Source organism: Megalopta genalis, chromosome 9, assembly GCF_051020955.1.
Source record: "Megalopta genalis isolate 19385.01 chromosome 9, iyMegGena1_principal, whole genome shotgun sequence".
In the NCBI taxonomy this organism is placed as follows: domain Eukaryota; kingdom Metazoa; phylum Arthropoda; class Insecta; order Hymenoptera; family Halictidae; genus Megalopta; species Megalopta genalis.
The window spans coordinates 10,273,720-10,296,739 of NC_135021.1; the positions used below are offsets into that span (position 1 = coordinate 10,273,720).

Here is a 23,020-nt window from a genome sequence, read left to right on the forward strand (position 1 = left end):
ACACGTGCATATTAACAGTCTGAGTAATTAAGGAATGATTCTGAATTAGAATGTTCAAAGAAAGCTTTTCATCAAGGTCCTTAACCTGTTACCTGGGCGTCATTTTTCTACCACGAAAACCTGTACGGTCCTAATTAACGATAAATAGTAACGAAAAGAAAAAGAAAATTACCTTTTAATAAACTTAGATTGTTCAGCCGCATAAATAGCCCTATCGCTAGAGATACACGAAGCATAATCGACAAGTTAATTCGTATGTCCCAGTTAACAGGTTAAGGGTCCATTCAAGATATCCCATTCGATCTAGAAGCCAAGTTAGGAACGCCCCTTAATCACTCAAGACCGATTCATCTTTGATCACTGCCATTCAATTTAAACGAGAATGAAAAAGCCATATGCTTTCTACACACCGTCGCCGGCGTTGGAAGTCTATTTGCGTAGCAGAAATCGAACGAGAAGAAGCCAGTCGAAGATAAACTCGGACTTTTAGCTGGATTTCTTAACCTGTTAACCGGGCTGGGACGAGTTGACTCGTCATCCAGTCGCCCTCTGTTTTCTTATCTAAACAATGGTACCTGTACTCAACTGTAACTCGACAACTGTGTATTAGCATAAATTAATTAAAGTATTTGTGTCCGTTGTAAAGGAAACTTTAGAGCAATTTTCTTCGTTGAATAATTAGACCGTGGATCTTCATGTGAACTTGAGTGTCGGTCGTCAGACGAACTTAACACTAGAAGCATCGAACAGTCGAATCGATTAGTCTCGATCTTACTGAGATTCGAATGTTTAAATTTAATTTCGTATGTAACATAAGCGGTTCAATGAATTCTCCTCACAAAAATATTGTTTTTCATTCTAGTGTTAAGAAAACAAAAATTACTGTACAACTTTACTGTCTTCGCTAATGGTCTTCAGCGAATGAGAAATAAAATTTCAATTAAATTCCTGTTTATATTGTTTCAATGGTTTTAACCGGAATCATTTGAAATAGTAAATCTCTGTAGTACTTTGTAGAGTTTAGCGGAATTTACAAGAGCAAACGATCCACGATCTAGCGATCACGATCGAAAAGTCTACCGGTTGGCAGGTTAAGCGTCGAAACGAAACAAGGTTATCGGTTACGTCTATTTGATTACGAGTCGCTCGTTCTTCGCCTGCGAATGTACAGTTATTGTTTACGTAACGCGTTCGAACAACATTGAGAATTAAATTCGCGTCGGAGGCATCGTGCTGCACATTGATATTCTTTTTCGAAAGCATAATTCGCGTGTAACGGAAACGCATACTCGTTATGCAATCGGCTCATTATACGGACAGTTGCACACGACAGGCGGAAATTCACAACTCCTTCAAAGGGAGAATCACCAACGCCGCTCCATTTTACCAACGCCTTCCATAATACCCAGTGGCGGGTTAAGGTTATTTTTCCACGGAAGTTCATGGAATTAAATCTACGGGCTTCGGATACTGTCAAAATTCGATTTATCTTGATTTAGAATATGAAATTATGAATGAGCCACAACCTGATGAATTAAATTGTAAAAATTGAGTGAAGAGCATAGAGTCTTTAAACTAGTGTTTTAAAATTATTAATGACCCCCGTTCGAAATAATTGATTTCCAATTTCGATGAAAAATTATAAGAGCCTGGTCATCGAGGTTTCGCGTGATTATGATTATAACAGAAGTGTAAGTGAATTTACTTATTTGCTCGCGGTGGCTCTTAGGAATTTTCGAGATGTTCGAGATCCGTGCACACGTTTCTCGGTTGCGAAGCAATTAGTTTTGATGATGTGGCGTGTAAGTACTTACGTGTTGACTATAGCAATCGTTTCGAATTATCACAATCTCCCGTGGTAATCTGTAAATACTTGAGGAAATATATATATATATATATATACATACATGTATATGTATGTATGCATATCGAGATGGGTTTATGATTAATTTATTTTCTATTACACGTATATGTTACACTCAGCGATGACCGGCGTTCAGTTATACAAATTGCAAGGTACCATTAAAAAATTAGTCCAATACGTTAGACTGCTGGTCAACTTGTCCTTCTCATTATTTCTGTTTTCTCGTTTTTCTCCTCTTAATTATAGATACAAGTCAGAGATTACAAAAACGCATATTAATATAATCGTGTTGTTGTTCGCATGTACGTGTCGCTGCTTCGGAGTAACGATTGCATCGCTGATCATATTGGAGGAAAAACTCGAAGGAACTGGCTTTAACTTTGTTACAAAATGCTCCTCACCCTGTATTTCCGAAACACCCGGTGTATGAGATATTTATGCGTAAGAGATGAAGAACTTCGAGAGAAGAACGAAGCAATCACTATCAGTTTCCGAAGAGAATTCGTAAAACAGCATTTTTTCAAAATGGTACCTTTAAGATTTTCTTTCATTGAAATCAGAAGCTATGAAATTAGCCACGGTCCTCCGTAATCAAGTTGCTCGACGATTGTTCAACTCGAAGTCGTTTGTCATTCCTGCAGAAGTTTTGGCATTATTATCTTTTCGCAGTGGTGTTATCGTTGCTCCGTATTGGCGACGTATAGTTGCAGCGTTTTCCAAACTATAGTTTCCGAGCGCAGACAAAGGCGTCGCGTGTTATCGCGCACGTTGCTTCGCTACGTACATATCTCCGATTATCTCTCGTGTCCAACTGCGTATTTGCAATGCGTGTTATGGGGCACGGTTTGGAAAGCGTCGGTGTTCTCGTTGGAAATGATGTAACGCGGTCTAGTAAAGTTAGGTTTAAATTAGTCAGTCGGATTTCGACGCACCGAAAGATGTTGCACAGGTCTTAAACTCTCTTGCATGCGTACAAAGAAAGAGAGAGAGACAGACAGAGAGAGAGAGAGAGAGAGAGAAAAATGTATTCATACACCGCCGTAACAATAGTTAAATAATAAATTACTACCTCTAGTATTCGTTCATTTACTAGGGTACTCCATTGGGGACCGAGTGCTCGAGCACTCAACTTAGAACCATATACATGGATACTAAATTTAGCACGGAGTACACAAGTAATCAATTTAGAACCGAGTACACGAGTACTCAAGTAATTGAGATTTCCGTAACTGTATCACTTCGACAACAGTATTACAGGGTCCATTTTGATCTTCCACGATTAGAATAACAAACAATATGAAAGTAAAAACAGTCGAACTTGTAGAAGCGAACGTTAACGAATAAAGGTTCTACGACTGCAATAACATAAGTCAATCAAAAAGCCTTGTACCGAACTAAGTTCAAATACGAATCCAAGATGTATGAATACGACCTTTTCTTTCTTATGTTTATCCTGCTCCTTCAGTGTCGTGTACCTATAAACGCGTCCAAAAGAAAGTAGCGAACGATTGCGTTCGCTTCGTATGCAACGTGACCAGAAATCATTTCAAGTCACCCAGTTAACAGGTTAACGCTCGCCAAAAATGATCACATTCTATCGTTTCCATCGAGAGTACACAAATTCTATACTATACTCGCTGTATCACGTTTCGGCGGTCGGAACTGTTTCCAAAATATTAAGGGGAGTCTAAGAAGCGTGTAATAGAAAAAAATACCATACTTGGCAATAAAATTCCATTCTCCGTGATTTTCCATCTGAAATCATGCATAAACTCACTGGAATTATTTTCCACGCGTCACTGCGTCGTTTGTCAACTTTTCCCGCATTGGAATATAAATTTCACATGTAAATTAACAGGTACGTAATAATCGAGGAAAACTTAGCTGAAAACAAATTGAAGGATTGGAGAATATGTTCGTCGGAGACTTGAACGTTGAATACATTCTTTTCTGACTCCCCTTAACCACGGCAATACGGTGTCCTCGACCGCGATATAACGGGGATTCGCACAAGACACGAAATCGTTTTCCGTTGCTCGCGTTTACGGTGAAAGTCTGTTTGCAAGGGATCGGCAACGAAAGAAGGAAACGAAACCATGGTAAAAAGGGAAGAAACACAGGCGAGATTTCAAAAGCGACGTTTTCGCGTGCCCGAGGCTATGTTTTAACGATACGAGAGACCAGTATGTGTTTCGCTTAATTAGATAAACACTAATGGCAGTTGGTTATGCATTACGTCTATCAGTGCAAGTGTTATATATAATATATGTATATGTACGTATAGCAAGTTAATAAGAAAAAATGTTTGTAGAGAGGACGAGAGAGAGAGAGAGAGAGAGAGAGAGAGAGAAAGAAAGAGAGCGAATGTATGCATATGTGTGTAATGTATGGAAGAAAGAGAGAGAGCGAGAGAAGAATCGCTGAAATACGATCGCGTTAAGGTTGTAATAGTGTGAAAATTTATTTATATTTATGGACTTGCGTTTTTAAAAAAGGGTTTACACGTATACCAAATAAACACTGTTTATTAGAGCCAACCACGTCTAATATTATTCCACATTTTCTATTTTCTCTTTTCTCCTGCCTTTTCAGACAATAAATTATTAAAGAAAATTTATTTCAAGCAATTCAGTGATCTACGGCTGACAAGAGTGGCTAGTTAACTCGTCTTCCTCGAGCTTCGCTAATTCATGTTAATTTTTCAACTCGTGGTCGGTCCTTAAACAAGCTATCTAGCAGTATACATGTGAACGATGAATTTATTCGTGTCCTGATCCGTTCCTCCGTCGAAGGTCGTGTACAATTTCCAAGAAGTCATTAAAGCTACAGTCTGTCTAACGAGAGCGCGACCGACACCGATTTCTACCCTAAACGATAACATTTACCACGAATAAAACTACTTACACTTATCTTATCTTGTTTCTATTAAGATCCATTCATTTTGTACGTAATTATGGCCCCCTGGATACTGTCCTGACACCATTTAGAGCTACAGAACCACGCCCACTCAGAGGCCACGCCCAAGGTTGCAAGAAATGACGAAATACAGTATTCTTATTGGACGCGCCATGGAACGGTGATGGTAAAAATTGTTTCACTAAGAAATCAGAACACTTTAGCTAAAGAACGCTGCAGATACACTTCTATTATCGTTGATTTATTCTTTCATTAACGTCATTTGTCCCGAGGCGGAGTTCTTCAAGGTGAAAGATCGTCAATGCCTGTCTAGCATCTCGCAGCAGGCATGCAAAGCACTGGCTTTGCAACAAGTTCCTCGTGCCAAGGATCACCGCACTGATCCGATTTTGCAAATTAGTTTAATTTCTCTGAATCTTCCTCTGTAAAAAGCTTCAGCCTCGTAGTTTTGTTCGCTACTGTGTACGAAGACGGCTTCGCTGTTTCCATCTATGTACTCAATATTGGATTAGCCTTCGAGTTATTGGTTATCGGATCAATTTTTTAATTTTAAAATGTTTGCAAACAAGATCTTTGCAAATCAAGTCCTTGGAAATTTAATCATTGTGCGTCACGAAGAAAAATTCTGCGTGTGCACTCGTTAGACAGACTACAATTAATTATCCTCTTTTGGAGACGATAAGGATCAACGTTACATTATGTTCACCGAGTTGGATACAGTAAAAAACAGTACTGCTAACGGCTGATCGATGGTCGATCATAGATCATCCTTCATCCGGATTAGGAGAAGCCATCTAACTACTATGGTCTCTTCTCTTCTCTGTTGTGGTCAAACCGAATTACATAAAGTTTAGTCATCGACGTGTATGGTATCTCGTTTAACCTGTTAACCGGCTGATTTTACCGCGAACGCCTGCGTAAACTCGTCTCGAGATCGATTGTAATGATTTCCTATATGACTTAGTCCGTAATCAATTAACACCGGACCTGCGAATCATTGCCATGTTCCTGGATGACAGGATTAAATTTATTTAGATCTTAAATAAAAGAAATTTCAAAAATGCTTTCGTTAACAAATTAAATAGATAATGAGTAAATGCATGTAAATATTAGCGACGAGTGAATTCGTCGCCTCCCGGTCAACAGGTTAAAAAAGAAAATGCTTCGGGGCTCCTGGATCCACGGGTACTCGAATACCCAATTTAGATACTGGTAACTTAAATATTGGCGTACTCGAATTCAAGATCGAATGTTCGAGTACTTATGTTTGTGTACCCGAATACTCAGATTCAATGCTCGTGTAGGTGTTTTCGATTAAATATGGTCCTCGGTTCGCGTCGATTATAAAAGACGATTATTGTTATTACTTCATACTTTTGGCAGCGTTTAATCGTCCCGTGTACCAAGACAGCTTGTACGTACAACGAAGAGTTGCGTCGGTGTTAATTAACAAACCGAGCGTTCTTTACGCTAGAGCGTTGTGGACACACACGTATACATCTTGTAATTAAATCATGCGCCATTGATAGAAAACAGATGCAGTTCCGAAAGCAAGCGGAAGAAGGCGACGTCAGCCCGTTAACCAGGGGAGGACGAGTTAACTCGTCGCCTCTGCTCTAGGCTACATCTTCTCGTGTTTATCTTTGTATGAATTATGGATTTCGTCTGCGTTACAATATCCGTGTTAATCGAGACAGTATTACGACAGTTTTCGGGTCCATTTACGCAATGAATTTTTCTTTATTCTTTTCGTCCCTTCGAGGCCTTTTCATTTCGCTCGATTAAGCTACAATTTAAATTAATTGAATCGCTAGATAATGATTGGGTCGAAATGGACTCGGCCACTGTCATCGAGGGTTGATTAGCTAAGGACATAACGCGGTCAATGAACGTAAACCGATCGAATCTGTCTGACGAATTGCACGATTCGATGTCTTGCGGGTGAGGATGATGATGGAGATGAGAAATGAAATTGGACATGATGGGAGAAACGTTTTCGAGAGTGTTAGAGCGTGCGCCATTTACGAGGAGAGCACACCAAGTGCCTAAATATGCTCGCATAATTTTTTTGAAATCAGTTTACTGATCAATCATGTTCAGGCATTTTTCATTTGTCAGAAAAGGCTTTGAGATTCGTTTTGAAGTTTTCTTCCACTTTATGAGGAGATTAGAAAGATGCAAGTGGATCGAGAAAAACCCTAGAGATCAGATACACACACTTTAATGCACTCTTCTCGTTGAAGAAATAAAAGCAAATCGACCGATCCGCAGCCCCTTTGAACCCAAGAGGGTGCAGGATCGTCGAAGATGAGAGTCCTAGGAGAGAAGATACATTTTATTGACAAAGATAAAAGATATTTCGGTTGTGGGTTGTATCAGTTTTAATGTCTATGATGAATTAAAAACGATTATAATGTAGTCTGTTACGAGAGAAATAATACTGACGATATTATACATGATTTCGTTTTCCCTTCATTATTTTTGTTTTCATCGAATTCTAATCATTAACGCGCGTGGGAAAAAATAAATTAATAGAGTTGAAGTACAATATCGCATATGTATGTGTGTATGTATACGTGTACGTTTCTCTGTGTGCATGAGAATGTTTAGGTACGTTTGATTGCGTGTACGTGTGTATGTGCGTGTGTATATGTGTGTGTGTGTGAGAGAGAGAGAGACATTGATCGACGAAAAATTGGAATATGTAATAATTGACGGTCGTACGTCGGCCGCGGGCTAAATAATTCACCAATTAGACGTCTCGCGTTAATTATTCGTCCTTGTTTCAATCCCGGGTCTTGTTTTACATCTATGAATAAAAATTGGGGAACGAGCAAAACACGTAAGTATACCACAAATACCCATTAAATATTATACACACTAATTGTCGCTATAAATGTCGTCTCGCGTACAAAGGATCGTTATTACTTTGCAAAAATTAATTAATAGTAAGTTCTCCGCTGGCGGGGGTGTCGAGGATCGTTACCATCGTGAAAGAGAGAGAGAGAGAGAGAGAGAGAGAGAGAGAGAGAGAGAGAGAGAGAGAGAGAGACAGAGAAAGATAGTCACGCTATGATTAAAAAGATTGACACGTTCGTTCGATACGCTTCAAATTTTCGAGCTTGCAGATTAAAAAATGATTCCAAACTGCCTGGTTTCGAGACAGGGCAATTAATTAGTCCTCAGACAATTACGCAATTCACTGATTTTTCAGAAATTACAACATTTCTCTACTGATCCCAATGGAACAGTTACTAATTTCAATCAATTGCCAGAAGCTGAGTATTGAAATGTCGATTTTTAATACTGGGTCAAGATAGACCCCGCTAAGGGTAAACGTATGCGTATCGAACGACGCGGTGGTTCGTGGTGTTCGAGGAAGAAACAGAGTGATCTATTTAAATGAATCGATCGGACACACATACGCATCAGGATCAACGACGCTCTGTGATTGCGAACCATCTACTCGGATGAGAGAAAGAAAACAGAGTAACGTGAATATCCGTCGACGCTTTCGGCAACAATGATACTAATTAATAATAATGATGATGATAGTATTAATAGTAATAAGGGGGCTGGTGACAAAGTATGGAAGTTTGTGTTTCTAATTAAAGAAGAGAAACATGTGATGTTTATTGCTACATATAAGCAGGACAATGCACAATACATACAGTGACTTACATATTCGTTCACATTAAGCTCTTACATTTATTTATCTGAATTGTATATAAAAGTTAAAGTTTCATAATGAAGTCATAAGAAAGTTAAAAAAAATATCGAAATTAAAGAAAACAGATATGAAAAAGTAGATAAATCGTAAAACGTTTTTGTAATCATTTTACATATTTCAAAGATACTAAATGAATGTGTGAGCCACTGTACCAAGAAATGACAATACTCAAACAGGATTAATTACGTGGGAAATATTTTCTAGACTCGTTAAGTTAGCTTACTTAGATCAGGCATGGATAACAAAATAATGCTTTGACATGAACATTTTTTAAATAATTTCCAAGCCTGATTTTAATGGTCATTAGTTGCTGACATCACTTGCTAATTAAAGACTGAAGAAAGCCACAAAAGAATCAGAATTGTATGCCAAGGTCAAGGCGCCTTCAGAATAGGTAATATCAAGGGTGAAGAGGCTCATGAGATGATGAATAGAACTATAAATAAATATAAGTCCAGTATTAAAACGAAATAATAAGAACAGACCCTGTAAAAATATTGCAGAGCCTCCGAGTCGGAAAGTATGATCTGCCAAAGCTCGAAAGTATGCAAAGATTAATATATCAGAAAGAGACAATAGCAATAAATGAGAATCATAGAAATAATCAAATTAAAAAACAACTACATAGCTGAAGAGAAAAGAACATTCGAAAAAAATACAACAACCATCGACAGCACCACAAGACAGCAGAGGAAACAGCTTTAAACCCGCAAAACATAATCCACAGACACAAAAACAATAGAAACAGTTAGACAATTTTTTACAGCAATAAGAGAGCATGTGACTCGATAAAAAGATCCTGTCACATGATCATCAAACCACAAGTGTGTGAAGTGAAAAATAATAATAGAAAACAATAAATATGTACATCATTTAGAAAGTAGATTGCTTATAGACTGTAAGAAAAGATCTATCCAAATCCTTATATGTATATAAACGTGATACGTACAGGCTCAACAAAAAAGAAAATAGTGAATCAAACTGATGGAATTGATTTAAGCAACAAAATAAAATGAATATATGTATAAGAAAAGAACGAAATACAATAGAGGGAAGAGAGTTTTGCCTATCTTCTACCGATCACAAGAGCTACGATATTGCACTAAACGGTTTTCTCTCTCTCTTTTATGTTTCTTTGAACGCTGTGAACAGTGTCGTGTCGGCCTGAAGGTTTCCACGCATACGCTTATCAATAAACTGCGGATTTTATGCATTAACTGCATCTAATTCTTAAAATCGCCAACAATTTATAATCATTTAAATAACAGAATGTCCGCATACACAGTAACTCTACATCTGTTCACATACTTTTCAAATAAAAACTCAGTATACAAATTTTTGTCAAACACCTATACATTTATTTTCGTCGCTTCCCACTTTGACATCCCTTTGTGGTGCATTTTACATTAATCCTAACACAAAATTTGAAATTTTATATACAATTCTTGATCAAATAAATGTAACATGTCTCTGTGAACAAATCTGAGTCACTGTGTTTTCTCGTTCCTTCAGTGTTTAAATTTGTTGAGAAGAAACGAAAAATCGTTCTATTTTACATTTATTTCTCGCAATCGATGCAGGATAATTTCAGGTTCGCATAAAGATCCGCAGTCTACCGATAAAGAAAAGAATATGATCGTGACAATATCGGCGAATAGAATCTTCTAAGGAGAACAACTACAGGAGATGAGAAGGTAAAGAGTGTGTGGCTATGGTCATCGACAGAACAACCAGGGGGCCATCTGTAATAAATTACACCAAGGTACGTTTATTCCGTTTTTCTTCATTTAAATACGATTGTTAAAGTCGTGTCGCTAAACGTTCATCGTTTTTTCATTTCATTATCATTATACTCTTTTTTTTCTCCGTTAGCCACGCGTCAAGCGAGCTCTTCTTTTCTATGATGTTGTGACTGCTGGTTGTTAATCAACGGTCATTAAATTCGCCTATTTTATTTCTTTCCCTTCGAAAATCGATGGAGCAAGTAAGTAATACGCGCGCATTGGCAAAGAAGAAAATGGTATTGTTTTTTTGTTTTCGATTGGCGTTATTTAAGAGCTTCGCGACTCAGCGTTATTAATCCATTTTTTTGTTCATTTTCCAGTTTTCTTTTTCGATTCCAATATCTACAAATCCATTTTTGTATTTTTTTTTGCTTGTTTCTTTAACTTCGAAGAGAATAACTCGATGATCACACGCTTCGCATATTATTATTATTATTATATATATGTATGTACGTATATATATGCACGTATATATACTATTATTTCTGAGTCCTGTTCATTTCACATTCTTTTTTTTTTCGTTCTGATCGAATCGTTTTTCCTCCCCTATTTATTAGCTTTTTTTTGTCGTTTTCTTTTTGTTGGAAGGTAAGATGATGTATTCTTTCGATTGTTGGCGATCAATTATATAGTAGCGATAATAATAATAATAATAGTTAATAATAATAAGAGATAATAATAATAATAATTCTTCATAATAAATGTAAAAGCTGGTACACAGAGATAACAAGCGACTCACTGGTGCCGCAGACAAAAAGACGTACAAAAACGTGACACATGCACAATACTAGAGAAAAACTTCGACAACACAAATTCACCAGACTAAATTCATATTTTTTCTTTCTAGTTTTCATTTTTTTGAATTGCACCGATGTTCATACAGCGGCGTGCACGCGTGCGGGCGTCGCGTACTCGCCCGTGTGTGTACGTGTGTGTGTATATGTAGGTATCTGCTGGCCCGATATGATTATAAATCATATATATCACACATATATATGATTTCTGTGTGTATGTATGTATGTATATGAATATTCAATTATCTAAAAACATTCTAAAACATTCTTGCTTCGATTCAAGTCTGTCGGCAAACCACTCGATTGGCTGCGAACAAAAGAAATCATAAACTAATTGCCCCGGCTCCTCCTCTCTCTCTGTTGGACATTTTGATTGTAAAACAGTCCTGCCCTCTTCATCCTCCTTCTCTTCCTTATTTCTCCTCCTCTTCTTTATTTGTTTGCGCGAGGGTTTGACACACAGACTAACAAGACGTTTGTGGCATTGGATGGAGAGAGAACTCAATTAGCAGTGAACTGAAACCGCCTGGCTCAGTAATTATAAATAGTAAAACCCTATTCCAAATTATAGGTAGTGGTAGCCTGAACAGCGTAGTTTCCCATCTCAGAGCTTTTGCATCCGGTAGTTTTTGTTGTTGTCGTCATCGTCGTTATGATCGTCGCTTTCCTCCTCTGTGGACGCGGTGTCTAGCCACGTTAACCAATTGTTCACCTACACCATTCAATCGTCTCTAATTAATCGTCTACTATAGCTTTCATATATTGTCGATGGAACAGTGTAGTGACCTTTTAATTGTTCATCGTCTTATCATTTTTAGTGATACCATTAAATTCAATTTTTTGTGTAACCTTGGAATAACCTTGAACTATGGAGATTGTACTGAAGTAACGAGAATTTTTATTGGAATTTAATTAAGCGATCGAAATGATAACACAACAATCTTGCACAGCGTTAAAACATACATAGCAGCAGAAATTAATTTGTAATATGAATAATAAATAAATCGAACTGTTGTAATTAGTGAAACAGTCAGTTCAGACTTGTAGAATATTAGAAGAAAAAGTTTATGGGCAAGCCTTGAACACTGAATATTCAGAAGTTCAGAGTCACTTTAAAATCACTATACTTGTTCCATCCACACCTTATGTAATAGCTACACTGTGGATTTTATGAATTAATTAACCCCTTGTCTTATAGCGTCAGACACGCGACGAAGATAACAAATTGAACCTGATAAATATGTATGTGCCTCATGCCATAAGTAATGCGAATTTCCTGTTCTACTTTTGCATTACTTATGGGATCTCCTAGTACTATTCTGTAGTTATAAATATTGAACTTTTACAGTAAACATGCATTCGACGACAAACGTAACATTTTTCTGCTAGGATATTATCACCATTGAAATAAAATTTATGAGCGTAGTCATGATGCAGAACATAAAACAATTAAATCAGTAAATAAAAAGAAAAGTTTGCCTTTCACGATTATACTAATTTTGATTGTTAAGCAAAGTAGCTTTGACATAGTTTTTAATTACCTCGAACAGTGCTTTCCCTTTCCCCGGATAAGCGTCGGTGACACACTCCTTCCACTTGAAGTAGGCATCCTCCTCGATCACTTCTAGCCGGTAAAGCCCATCGAACCATCGTAGTAGCATCCCTTTTGGAAAATTGTGCGAGAACCAAAATGTTTGAAGCGCATGGAGAGCTGTCATTTGAGACTCTATATCGACAAAGAGCGAGCGCATCAGGCGTGCGTATTTTTCCAGTAATGCCTTTTCCTTATCTATCGCTGCTTTGCCTACGTTAGATGGATCAACGCCAGGTGCCAATATTGTTTCCTGTTGTTATAAATAAAAAAAGAACACGCCAGTTATTCAAATGAATCAACAAACAAGATCAAGCAACAAGAAATTTATAGAAACATTTGTGTGGGTTTGCACCCCTATATTGCTATAGACTTTTAGTTCAAGCATGCTACTTTCAAAAAACCAAAAAAAAAAATTATATTTATAGGATGTTATATAAACTAAAACACAGAATGACACTTAAAACAATATCCACAAATAGTACATTGTAGGTAGATGCTGAAAGAGCAACTGTTTTTTCCAACTGGGATCACATATTTTTCAATATATTAATCGATTAAAAATATTTGATACTGTTCCAAAAAATACAATTGATCTTTAATTTTCCTTTTTAGCACATATAGATTGATTTAAATGCGACACCCTATGATGACCGATATCGGCAAGTAAGAAACATGACAAAAAAATTTTGTCATACCAGATACTAACCTGCGTAATGTACTTGAGAAGAACGTTCATTAGAGCGTTAATGAATTCGGAATCGGTGTGATGCGAGGGTTCTAGCTTCTCCTTGATCCATTTGTAAAGAGTATTCGGGTTCGGATCGTTTTCCAGTTGGCGCCAGATGTCTCCTTGGATCTTAAGGAGCGGATAAAGGAAGGTCAACTCTCGGTCCTCGAGGATCTCTGCCAGCCTCTCCTTTGTCTTATCCGCCTCCGGTAGCTGGCTGATCAGATTCACTTTGCTCTCGTTGAAGATCTGCGTGAGCCTCGCTTTACCCTGGCTCTTATGCAACTGTTGAAGAGTAAGTAAAAACAACGGGTGGTGCTGGCCGTTCTCGGTGACGGCGACCAGGTCAGACAACTGGATTAGATTATCGACGATAGCCTTGGCTGTTAGGTAGGCTACGTGAGACGCTACACAAGGCACGGTACTCTCTTTTTCTGGTATATTCGACACTAACTCTTTCCAGCCCTCGTGTATCTGCTGCGCGGTCACCGCTTCCGCTTTCTCCAGCTCGACCACGAACTTGGCAGCGAGCTCGCGTTCAGTGTCACCACGGTCCAGCGTATTCGAATGCAAAGTGTACACAGCATGACGCAACAATCGTTCTGGTATCTTAAGATCTTGGAAAGTCGTGACCACATCCTGTATGTTTCCGTGTGTCGCAAGATCGTCCATCAACGCGTTCACCTTCTTCAATATCTCCTCCCTAGAAATTCCTTTATCCTTTCTGTCCCTGGCTTTCTCCCGTTTGTCCACTGGACCTTGCTTGATCACGATCGCTGGCGGCAATTCCTTGTGCAATAGTGGCGAGTTGGGCTTCAGTGGGTTAGTACGTAACAGAGGCAATTCTGATGCTCTTCCTGGGAACAGATCTATAGTTTCATTAGTAAGAGATCGTTTGCTGGATTTCCAACTAATTCGCATGATATTTCAATACTACGGATCTGGTCGAGCTTTCGTTCGTACTTCTGTTCAACCAAATTATGCCTTTACACGACTACTATTATCAACTGTATTTATCGGTGAAACACTTACCACTGTTCAGAGGTAGATTAGGATTGATGTTGGTTTGTTTGAACATCATAGAATTAGCTGATGGTCTAAGTGACACCTCTTCTGGATGTCCGATCAACATCTTGTTCTTGTTGAAGCGTAATTGTTCTTTATTGCTGTCTGCAATTCATTAAAATACATTAGTAAATCTACAGGGTGCCTCCGTAAAGAAGATTATCATTGATTGTTGTATAAAAGCCTGTGGGAAAACGAAGAAGGTGCTTACTGTTGTTAAAGTTTTGCTGCGAGTTGTGTTGCTGTTGATTATGTTTCCCTTGATAGTTATTCTGGTGACGATTCTGGTTCTGATAGTAACCCGGCTGGTTACGTTGATTGTGACGACCATAAGCGACCCCGGAACTTCCTGAGAATCCGTTCGGGCTGAATGGAGATGACATGCCAAACGACGGTGAAGTCAGCGGAATACTTCCCATCATGTCCATGTCTAATCCGCCGCGTCCCATCTTTCTTAAGAACTCCGGTCCGAGGCGATCCTCTCGTCTATGGAAGCCATTACCTCTCAAAAACTCATCATTATCACTGCGGATCTGATTGATAGGCATTGGACCTTCGGTGCTAGTTGCCTTGCGTGGTACCCATCCATCGCGGCGTAGTTCAATGACATCACGCAGCATAAACTTGATGCGTAGAGGAAGATCGCTGCTCTCTGCCAGTGACTTCATACGTCGAAAATATTGATCCATGAGTCCGCGACCTTTATCCGAGTCAAGGATACGGCCGCAGGTACGCATGATCTGGCAGAGACACTCGATATCCTCGGCGGTGTCCCCCCGGGATCCCCCTCGTCTTTTCTTCTCGAGTAATTGCTGGATGCAGCGATGTAATATCGGTTCCGACACGATCCCAAGCTTACCAAGTTCTCCGATGAATTTAATGTTGCCGAGCATCTTTCGCTTGGCCACCTGTCGGCGTTCCTCTTCCTCCGGGGCGAGTTCATCCTGGCTCTCGAATGCTTCGCTAGCTTTCGAACGATTCTCAAATTCGTCTCTGCACTTGTTAAGGAGTAGAAACGTGAACGTGCTTTGGCCTTTTTGACTTTCGATAAGAGCTTTTCGAGGTTCAAAGTTTGCAGCTTCGTCTGACAGCCGTTTGCACAGCTGTGCGTACATAGAACTGTACTTAGGTTCATCAAGCGCTTTTTCAAAGATCTGCAACACAAATACTAATTGTAAATAGTGCTTCTACTTTCAATTGTATTCCTATTTCTTAAACAGCTACCACAGTATGCGTAGCCCAAGGCAGCATAAGAATTAGGAATATTAAGAAGACACAACTAAGAACTTACCAAGAAAATAACACCTTTAAGAATCAGATCAGAATTGAGCTCAACGTTGAGCAGGTCGTTGCTCAGCTTTGCGAACTTTTCCGGCGTAAGCTTATTAAGAATACCCCGAACCTTTCTAAAGATGAGATCATTTCTGCTTTCTTGGGTACGTGCATCGCGTCTAACAGTTGAAGGAGGGATCCAGCGTTGCTCAGTGGATAGGGAGCGAATATCGTCCCTGGAAGGCATCGAATACTTTAATTTCAATTGATGTTATGTAAAAAGTGTAACACGGTGGACTTGTTTTTTGTGGGACGTAAAAAGAAGCAGCTCGTGTATAAATTGTTTACAGTCAAGGTTATTATTTGACCCTGACCTTCCTCCCGAGACACGAGAAGCACCCCCCTGTCCTGTGGGGTTGTCCGTTGTTGCGCGTGTTTCGGCCCTCTGAGTGATAAATCACAGCACACAGATCTTCCTTTAGGAAGCTGAAACAAAGAGAAGATCATAATGAAAATACTTGACAACTTGCTGGTAATTGACTGCTTACACGCATGCTACTTCGTCCACATTTCATTATTTAATACTCAGCCTTCGCATCTGATGATACAGAAATATAATGTATTAATAATTATTCAGATCGAGTTCCCCTTTTCCAAGTATTATACTGTACTGTTTTCTGCAAGGCTTGATAACATTATTCTGTTGTATGCCTTCCTTCCTGCCAATACACTCAACATTAACAATCCAGTTTCATGAATCAGAATGGTTCAGTTATTATCTTGAATTTAAACTATCCCATCATATGCTACTACGATTCACCTGTGCAAAAGGTTTACTTGAAAAACAGATTGTATGAATTGCAAAACATGTATTTCTGCATCTTTAATAACCAGTATCGCGTGAAATCTTGCTCGTGTTACACTTATACATCGAATATATAAAACACTCATGCAAATAACAAAATACATATTTATTTCCAAGGATTGTGTAACTAGTACAAGATATTCATGTATTCTATTACTTCTTAATGTTACAATATATGTAAACAATGTATAAATATTTTCACGGTATCATCATGCAAAACAAAAACACCAGCCAGCATTCATTCGAACAACAAAAAAGGCAACAAGTTTTATCACTGTGAGAACAGTGCTAGCAATCGTATCAACATCCAAAATTTTATTTGGCTTCTCATTAAGTAAACATAATAATATTGTTACCTCTGGTAGAAAATATTTAATCACATGGTACAAAAAAGGAAAAATTCAGATTGATTCTTTTCACAATCGATACACAAACTTCCATAATTTCCTAAGAAGAGATAAAAACATTTGTTTTTCATTAATATTTTATTTGAAGATCATTGATTTAGACATGGATATATTATTTCCCATGATCAAGATGAGATACAAACAATAAAATTGACAATTTTGATTGAACACTTTCTGTCAGGGGTAGTACATGGCATAGTGAATGCGAACAGAAACGATCAATTCCTGTTTCGGTATATATATAGAAATTCTAATTCCAGCACCAGGAGGCACTGATTAACGTGTGCGGGCTTATCGCGCTCACAGGTGAAGGTCTTCAACGGGGCTCAGGACGAGGACCTTCTCCAAAGAAACGGCTTTGATCTTGAGGTATCGGTTACGAGCAACAAAACAACCGAAAGCCGTGGACGATGAACGTGGAGAGGAGCGTATGTGGGGCGCGGCTCATGGTCAGACGGTCAATGAACCTTTCGTCGTCTCACCTCGACCGATCTCGGCTTCTATCGTCGGACTGATCGGGCGAGGTCGGGTAACTTCGGTCGCGATTCGACTAAGGTCGTCTTTGACCGCCTCTGCTGTGCGTTCCCCTACCACTTCGTGTGCTTAGGATTACAGACCCTGGGAAAGCTTTCGGGTACGTTTTCAACCACCACGATTTAGGAACGGTCCGAAAAATGTTTATCTTAAAGACACCAACTTCTTGAAAATTTTGAACAATCTAACTCTACCGATGAAAAATAATAATGAATCGTAGAAATATAAAATACTTAGGAACTTCAATTGCAGAAGAAGTCGACGTATACGTTTCTTAAACGAACGGATTAGAAATAAAAAATTGTTTTATCGCGTATCATGTATGCAATAATTTACGATTGGCATTATCTACGCACGTATGCGCTCGATCTGCATAAATAACGAATTGTATCATATTAAATAAATACATCAACAAAAAGCTCTCGGCTTGATCGGAGAACAAAAGAGCTGCGGAAAGTGGATTGTTATCCTTGGCAACGGTAGCAGAATGCAAACTACTTAAGCGAGCATGCAAGTGTTGAATGTCAATAGAGAGCCTAATTTATTTTCAATTATTTCGAACTGAGCGCGGGAGATTCGAAAATGCGGTTTAATTCTCTAACCACGGAAGGGTGTTTGATTTTTCACGGTCCAGCTTTATTTGTTATGCAGATACGTTCGAAGGAATCTTTAGATTTAAAAGGATATAAAAAGTATATAAAAAGTGAAACAAAAGAAAACAATAAAAATTTTAATCTAGTTTTTTTTTGTTAAATTGTATAAAATATTTAGAACGTGAATTCCATGTTGCCCGCGGTTGGAGGGTTAATATGTAACTAACAACGGGTCGTAACTTACAAAATTTGGTATGGATCGGTTGTTCTTGAATTTTTTTTACGTTTGCATCAACGTGCGCAGTGAAAGACAAGGCCTACCCCCAACGGACAAGGCGGAAGCTAAATTTACAAGCTGAACGGACACACGAGGCGATTCGTGCGTCTCGAGTCACGTTGCTCTAAGGTTGCACGAGCGAAGGTCGTCGTCAGAAACACACTTCGACATTGAAAATGTTGCTCCGGTGCATTAAACCGGTATTCGGTATCTCGTTTCCTTTTAAATTTACATTACCTTCGCCGGAGGATGCTCGGGACGAAGGCCTCCCCGAAGATTCGCGCTCTCTGCTAGTTGAATTACCAAAATAACGATCGAAATCGCCCTGTCTGCCTAATTTTATCTGCTGAGAATTTCTTCAATTTATGTTTCCATCGAACGTTTCAATCGGATACATACAACAAAATCGACGCGTGTAAATATTTTCGTGATGTTGCCGCCTATCTTTCACGGTCAACGTCAAATTCGTCGTTTCGGATAACTGCGATAATTCCTTGCTTTATTTTCGGGGAAGAACGTTAATAATACCACTGGCAATTTGTACAGATAAAAATTCGTACCGCGACCCGATAACATGTCCCGCGATTTAGATTATGGAACTTTGGAATTCTGGAATCGCGACACCGGAAATGCAACATTCCATGGAAACAGTTATAACAGTTTTATTGGTCTGGTTTTCTCGCCTATGGGAATCTAGGTATTCTATGGTTACGCGAGCCTAGTGCCGCAAGCTAGAGATGTTTCTATGTACAAAATGTATTAATGAATCTAAGTTACGTATCGTTAGTTAATGAATTAGTCAGCGAGTTAGAGTTACAATTCCGAAAAAAGATCATCACACTATTAACAAGTTGAATACTCCAGTTCAGAACAATCATCAACGAAACGTTTGGCCATAACCTTCAAACTACACAAGATACCGTGAAAAAATTTAAATTGGCAAACGGTTTTTAAATCTTATGTATTCAAAAACTTTTCAAGCAAGCGAATCTTTTACTTTCTGCTAACTCTAAATGTTCAAGAAAGTTCTATAATAGGGCAAAAATCTTTATAATAATCAATTTCAAGATTATTTTTTCACCACCAATATTGGGGAGGAGGGTTTTTTTGATAAAGTTTGATGGTAAAATAAATACGGACTACTTTAGTGTGCAAACATTCATGATTTACTCGTCGTTAATTTTTCTGCGAGTGAATCACGATATGGAAACGCGTGACGACAGCGAACAAAGAGATAGCAACGAAGTGACGTAAAGCGAATTGTCGTTATCCTTCCTCGAGCAACTTCAAACGCTCCATGTTACACTCTGTGTCCCCGTGACACGTCACGGATGCGCCGTGACGGTTGCTCTCTACGAGTTAGAACAAGGCTGCCAACTTCCGAAGGCCGATAACACTCGAGACCAGCGGATACTCTCAACTAAACTGCGGATGCTCATACGAATTTACATATTTTCAATTTGAATTCATAATATACAGAATCTTACCCGCACGAATAATTTTCCAATCACAAGAAAAAGCTACTAAATTCTTAGACTACTCAATTCTACTCTGTTTTTTTTTCGAAAGGAAAAACCCCCGAGGATCGTCGGTGGTCGTATTAGCCGTCCATTTCACTTTAAACACTAATATGTTCATATAATTATGAACAGTAGATGAATCTCAAGATTCTTTTTAAGAAAAGTACCAGGAAAGTATCATAAGCAAGTAAACATCCGCAGATCATAAACAACAGATACTAGGCTACAGATCTATACACTAAACGAAAACGTACTACGGCACAAACCAGAACCACAGACATAGGCCACGGTACAAGCTATTACCAAATAAAGGAAGTGATTATGTATACGTGGGCACTTGCAAACAGGAGAACACGTATTTGTGGAAGTCGATTTTTTCTTTACGCAATTTTATATGCCACCGATATTTCTTCACGTTCAAGATGCTATTCGAACAACAGGCTCATTGTCATGCAACTAACGCTCTTTGTGTTGCCGTATATGAATCGTCTTTATTCGTACGATGCATTTACGTTGCGACGTATAGTCTCCAGCAGCGAATATTAATGGTGGGGATAATTTAGGTTTCGTCCATCGAGAATGTAACTAGAGCAGATCGTTTTTCGCGACTAGTGAAAATGGTTTTTGTACCCAATTCGAGAATGATATTAATCACGATAGTTATAGTGAAAGTACTTCGTATATGGCAGTGCTGAGTAAAATATTAATTCGAACACAGAATGAAATTTATGAAATTTTATAGTCCATATAAAATATGGACGCAATGGAATATCTTGTGACTGAATTTTGGCCAGCTCGGACAAGAGAATAGTCCCTGAAATTTGTTACAGAATTTCGTTGGGGGTCCGATGGCGATCCGGATTATTCGAGCGTGTCACAATTCTGTAGCAAGGTGTAAAACCAGCCCCCAACAAAGTGGACAGCTGAAAGGAAATCAGTACGTCTATTCATAGCCCGATAAGCGTTCAAGTCTGCCCCTGTGACAAAGAGGCCGCGTACGGCCGTCACACTTTCGATGTAGGAACAGTCATATGGCCGAGCATTTAAAGGCGCAACCGAGCGAATGCGCTCACCGACGCGACCGGCTGTGCGCGTGTCTGTGACCCGACCATTAAACGTTTCGAGGCTGTAATCGTTAGAAGACACGGGGCCCGTTGATACAGAAACTAGATCAACTTACGAGAAAAGTCATCCAAGCCTAAAATTATAATTTCAATGAAACGCGGCGCGTATGTAGAGCGTAATGAACAACTTTTTCATAAAGATTTACAGCCTCTTCTTCTGTCTTTGAACATCATTTAATCGCGAAGAAATTGCATATATCAATCAGCTAAAAAACATGATTTTCGGTTCAGAATGCCAACGAGAAATCAAAGTTATTGACTGAAACGATACAACGCGTCGTTTGCGTACACGACACAAGAAAACCGCCATTTTCCCCCGCTCATCCTTGACCGTTAATTATTGTAATCCACGTATTTGAAACTGTTTTCATCCCGCAAACGTAAACGAAGCTTCTTTGCGGTTTCTTTTAGATAATATAAATCCCCGAAAGAAAAATAATCGAATGCACGGAGGATAGGCCAGCTGCACAAACACTGCTATGCAAGTTCTCGGTTTATCTGCGCTAAGCAGAAATTCGAGGTTGAACAATTTTTGCTGAACAAGCATTAGCAGAAACTAAAATAAGGCGGCGAGTAGAAAAAGTGGCTGTAGAATTTCGAGAAAAAAATTTATACGTTCAATGTGGTCGTAGAAAAAGAGTTGATCGCTTAGTGTGCCACTAGGTCCGCCGAATAGGAATATCGATTGGACAGGGACGAGTGCCGACCAGAAAATTTTCGTAGAAACGTCGGAAGCATGACAATAAACGGCTGGCCTGGGCTTCGTGCACAGTTGGGTTTGTCGTGTGCGTGTACATCGATCGACAGAGACACACAACATACGCATGCTGCATACGTGTGTTTACAAGTGGGAGGCTGTCGAACATCCGTGGTCAAATGGAATCGAGAAATCGGTGGATAGAAACAGAGAAGGAGCACTGCTACAGAGATGGAAACGGGTTGAGAGAGCAATTTTTAGGAATTCGGAAGCGACGAAGAATTGTTTGACGCGAGCGACGTCTACACGGCGAAGCGTTTGGGAAACAAGCGAAGCCAAAAAGGGGATAAAATAACCGATTCCATGATGTTTCTCTGGAAAAGGGGGGCTCTCTGCAGGACGCGACACGATTACCGTGAACGTCAGCGACCTCAAGGTTTCTTGGGAGACAAAGCGTTCCGTGGAGAAGACGCGACTGGCCGAAGCGAGAGCATGCAAGAAGCCATAGAAGATCAACCTACTTCAAAAGTTGCAACGATTAAAATGTCAAAAGTAGGAGTAGTTGTGTAGGCGGCCGCAAACAACGCTCGATTACCAATCCTCGCAAATAGATTCTTTTTTTTGTTTTTTTTTTCCTTTCAATATCGAGAAACGGAGGTTATTTCAGCAGTCGAGATGATCAGGTTCGAGACTCGAGAAGAATTTGCACGAACGACGACGGGTAAACGAAGCGACGGAAGATGCGTTCAGAGCCGACATGACGCACGACCTATGTACGTGCAGCGTTGACTGGCTCCGAAGCAACCCTCGAGAAAATTCTATTCAAGTTTTAACGAATTTCCCGATCAGATCCACGAAAAGTAATTAGTGGTTCGTGGCAATCGAATGTTTGGCTTGCTGTCCGCGATGAGTAAGCAACTGAGAGACGATTATTTTAGCAGATAAAACGAAGAGAAATCACAATAGCGTTTACTTACGGCCGACGGTTGTTGTTTCTGAAGGCTTTCGCAATCTGTCGGTCGTATTCGGGAACTTCCGTAACGTACGTGTTGTCAAGCCAGCGTCCGCCATGCGACTAACCTCTGGCTAAGGAGGAAGATAGCTCGTCGAGAAAGTCAACTGTCGGATGAAAAAAATTTCTTTGTATTTTCTTGGACTTTCAGCAATGTTAATGGATAGATTGCCTTTAAAAAGAATGTATTATTAAATTTATTCTTGATTCCTGCGGTAGGAATACATTAGACGGGGTTTTAGACA

General features: G+C 39.2%; 1 protein-coding gene across 3 annotated transcripts; it reads right to left on the reverse strand.

Moving 5' to 3' along the window:
- Positions 1 to 1,934: 1,934 nt before the first annotated feature.
- NAT1 (N-acetyltransferase 1) lies at positions 1,935 to 22,856 on the reverse strand. 3 transcript variants are annotated; one of them, XM_076524432.1, is made up of 8 exons: positions 22,741 to 22,856; positions 16,121 to 16,232; positions 15,766 to 15,982; positions 14,686 to 15,628; positions 14,442 to 14,579; positions 13,389 to 14,278; positions 12,630 to 12,932; positions 1,935 to 11,800 (listed from the first exon to the last, which is right to left on the reverse strand). In XM_076524432.1, exons 4-8 carry the CDS (start codon positions 15,587 to 15,589, stop codon positions 11,693 to 11,695), a joined length of 2,343 nt encoding a protein of 780 aa, XP_076380547.1. In that variant the 5' UTR covers positions 15,590 to 15,628; positions 15,766 to 15,982; positions 16,121 to 16,232; positions 22,741 to 22,856; the 3' UTR covers positions 1,935 to 11,692. The 3 variants fall into 3 exon arrangements, with proteins under 3 accessions (XP_076380547.1, XP_033339349.2, XP_033339348.1); XM_033483458.2 differs by lacking the exons at positions 16,121 to 16,232; positions 22,741 to 22,856 and having other exon boundaries at positions 13,389 to 14,266; positions 15,766 to 15,993; XM_033483457.2 differs by lacking the exons at positions 16,121 to 16,232; positions 22,741 to 22,856 and having other exon boundaries at positions 15,766 to 15,993.
- Between the last annotated feature and the right edge of the window lie 164 nt (positions 22,857 to 23,020).

Bases quoted from the DNA above. Each gene is read 5' to 3' on its own strand.
- NAT1 (XM_033483457.2), bottom strand. From the start codon at position 15,993: ATGCCTTCCAGGGACGATATTCGCTCCCTATCCACTGAGCAACGCTGG. The intron at 12,933-13,388 runs GTTAGTATCTGG...TTATAACAACAG, and splicing joins TTCTCAAGTACATTACGCAG to GAAACAATATTGGCACCTGG. The intron at 11,801-12,629 runs GTAATTAAAAAC...TGAATGGTGTAG, and splicing joins AAGGGAAAGCACTGTTCGAG to GTGAACAATTGGTTAACGTG.